Source organism: Polyodon spathula, chromosome 1 (assembly GCF_017654505.1).
Source record: "Polyodon spathula isolate WHYD16114869_AA chromosome 1, ASM1765450v1, whole genome shotgun sequence".
Lineage (NCBI taxonomy): Eukaryota > Metazoa > Chordata > Actinopteri > Acipenseriformes > Polyodontidae > Polyodon > Polyodon spathula.
The window spans coordinates 110,003,529-110,006,509 of NC_054534.1; the positions used below are offsets into that span (position 1 = coordinate 110,003,529).

The 2,981-nt window shown below is 43.4% G+C and overlaps 1 gene segment (V, D, J or C); it reads left to right on the forward strand.

Annotated features, from left to right (window-relative positions):
• Positions 1-436: 436 nt before the first annotated feature.
• On the forward strand, positions 437-1,161 carry LOC121314252. The segment is given in 2 exon segments: positions 437-538; positions 746-1,161. Coding segments are annotated over 2 exon segments (354 nt in total).
• The last annotated feature ends 1,820 nt before the right edge of the window (positions 1,162-2,981 follow it).

Consider the following 2,981-nt stretch of genomic DNA (forward strand, 5'->3'; position numbering starts at 1 on the left):
AGGTGTCACCATATTCCAAATTCAACATTAATAAAACTTCACAGTAAGATTAATACCTCCTTCTTAATATGAAATCAATTTTTTACCCATAATACACAATACCATTTCACCAATAAAAAGCTTTTTTTTTTTATTAAAGTCTAGAGAATGAAACCATTCATCCAAAAGTTCTTGCTTATATCAGTTTTACAGCAGCGAGTGCCTGTATATTCATCACAGGGGGGCTCTCTGGAGGATATAACTGAACCAGTGAAAGAGATCCCAGTGCAATTCCTATCCCCCTCACTAGAGGGAGCCATTACAGCAGCATTCTTTACCTTGTGTGTATGAGTGTGCGAGTGCCTGCTGTCTCAAGGAAGACAATTTGCATAGAAAAGACACTTTGCATTGGCAGCACATGCTTCAGTGCTCTGGCAGTGTTTATAGCCCTGTGAGTTTAACACTTCATGATTGAGAGCAGCCCTTCAGTCAACACAATCTGAAACAACAATGAGTTTTATAATTCCCTTCATCTGCTCGCTGATAATCTTCACTCATGGTAAGAAATCATTTACTAAAAGGCTTACATTATAAAGAAAGGGGGAAATCTGCTTTAAAGAAGCTCTTGATAGTTTAACCGCTTTGAGTATGTCATGTTAAATAAATAATGTTTAAAATGAATTTTGAAATCCTTCAGTCATACCCAATACTTATTTTATATTTAAAAGTGAATAGATTGTTTACATATTTTCTTTTCTCTTTTTAGATTCCAGTGGACAGACTTTGACTCAGTCTCCATCAGCTAAATCTGTTCTCCCTGGAGATACTGTCACTATCAACTGCAAAGCCAGCAGCTCTGTAGGCAGCTACCTAAACTGGTACCTGCAGACACCTGGAGAAGCTCCTAAACTCCTGATCTACAGAGCAAGCAGCCTTCAATCTGGGATCCCAGCTCGTTTCAGTGGCAGTGGATCTGGGACTGACTTCACTCTGACCATCAGCGGTGTCCAGGCTGAAGATGCAGGAGATTATTACTGTCAGCAGGGTAGCAGCTCCCCTCTCACACAGTGATACATGTCCGTACAAAAACCTCCCTCAGCTTGACTGCACAGTGACTGCACTGCTGCAGCTGGACCTGCTGCAGGTGCTGAGGGGGAAGACAATGACAGTTGCTCGAGACTGGAACAGAAAAAAAGAAGTTCATAAAACCATGACACCCAGTAAGAGTTATGTATATTTATTTTTAAATTAGACGCTTGCATGTTTAAAATGATCATTACAGACCATACATGCTGATCCTGCTCCCCAGTCCATTTTTGCCATAAGTAATAAACACCCTTTGTTCCATATGAGTGAGAGTTAAACAGGACTCGGAGTGATTGGAGCTCCCACAAGGTGCGCTGGACACTCACAGTGCCGGGGTGTGGCAGGGCGGCTCAGTTAAACACTTTGAATACAGAAACACCAACCCCAAGTTATCAACAGGCAAGTCACCAAAGAGATGCTTTCAATACAATGAAAGCTATCTTACAGAACATGCTTATAATCCACAGCATTCCAGATGCCCTCAAGTTGACTTTTAAAAAGCTTACAGAGGGAGGCATCAATGAACACTGTAAGTGTTTGAGTTGAATCTGTTGAACCCAATACAGGACACTTGACATGTTTTTTTTTTTTTTTCAGTTAGTCATTGCCAGTTTTTTTTTATTTTCTCCCAATTTGAAATAGCCAGTTCTTATTTATTTATGCTTTGCTCACCGCTACCACCCCTGCACTGACTCGGGAGCAGCGAAGACAAACCCACGCTGTCCCCCGAAGCTTGTTCTGTCAGTGGACCGCTTCTTCACACACTGCGGATTCACCATGCAGCCGCCCAGGAGCTACAGCATGGGAGGACAACGCAGCTCCCGGGCAGCTAACAGGCAAGCCCACAGGCGCCCGGCCAGACTACCGCGGTCTCTGGTGCGTGGTGACCCGAGGACATCCTGGATGACCTAGACCCCCCACGCTGCCTCCTGGGAACTCCCATCCACTGTCTGCTGTGGAATAGCCCAGACTCGAACCGGCGATGTCCAGGCTGTAGGGCGCATCCTGCACTCCTCGTGGAGCGCCTTTACTGGATGCACCGCTTGGGAGCCCAAGACATGTTTTTGATGCTGATGTTACAAAGTGTGTCACTTCTCATGGGAATCATGGGGTTTAATGTATTCACCATGAATTCACTTGGAAATGTTTTCAGTGTCAATGTGCATCCACTAACCCACCAATCATATGGACTCTCAGCGGTGTTCACGGTTCAGTTCACATATAGCTATTTCTAACAGGATTTGCATGAAGGAAGGTGCTTTGCATACCTGTGCATGCTTCATTGCTCAAACCCTTTTAACTGAAGACACACATTATTATTCAATCACTGTTCAGACCTTTCAGAGCTCCTGAAACACACAATAAAATGATGTCCTTGCTTCCCTGGTTGGGACGCTTCTCATCATCTTTGCCCAGGGTAAGAGTGACAGTGGAGATTTTAAACACACAGCAATGCATTGTTGTCATGTATAAGAATATAAATTGCATTTCCACGTTAAAAATGATTAACTGCACCTTTTTCTTTTTGTTCCTCAGTCTCCAGTGGGCAGATCACTTTGACCCAGACTCCTTCAGAGCTCTCTGCTCTCATAGGAGAAAGGGTCTATATCAGCTGTAAAGCCAGCAGCTCTGTTATCAGTGCTAGTACAAGCTACATAGCCTGGTACCTGCAGACACATGGAGAAGCTCTGATACATACTTGAACTAAACTCCTGATCTATTATGCAAGATACTTACCTTCCAGAACACAACTTGCAGTTCTGAGGCAGGGGGTTTTGTGCTTGTTAACAAGCTGCACATGTGAATTCTAGGTATATCATTGTGCAGAGATGCCATTGCTACTGGTTGTGTCATATGGTGCTACTAGAAGGTATTTGTACTCAATAGATAATCAGTAAGTACATAGTGAATATTGT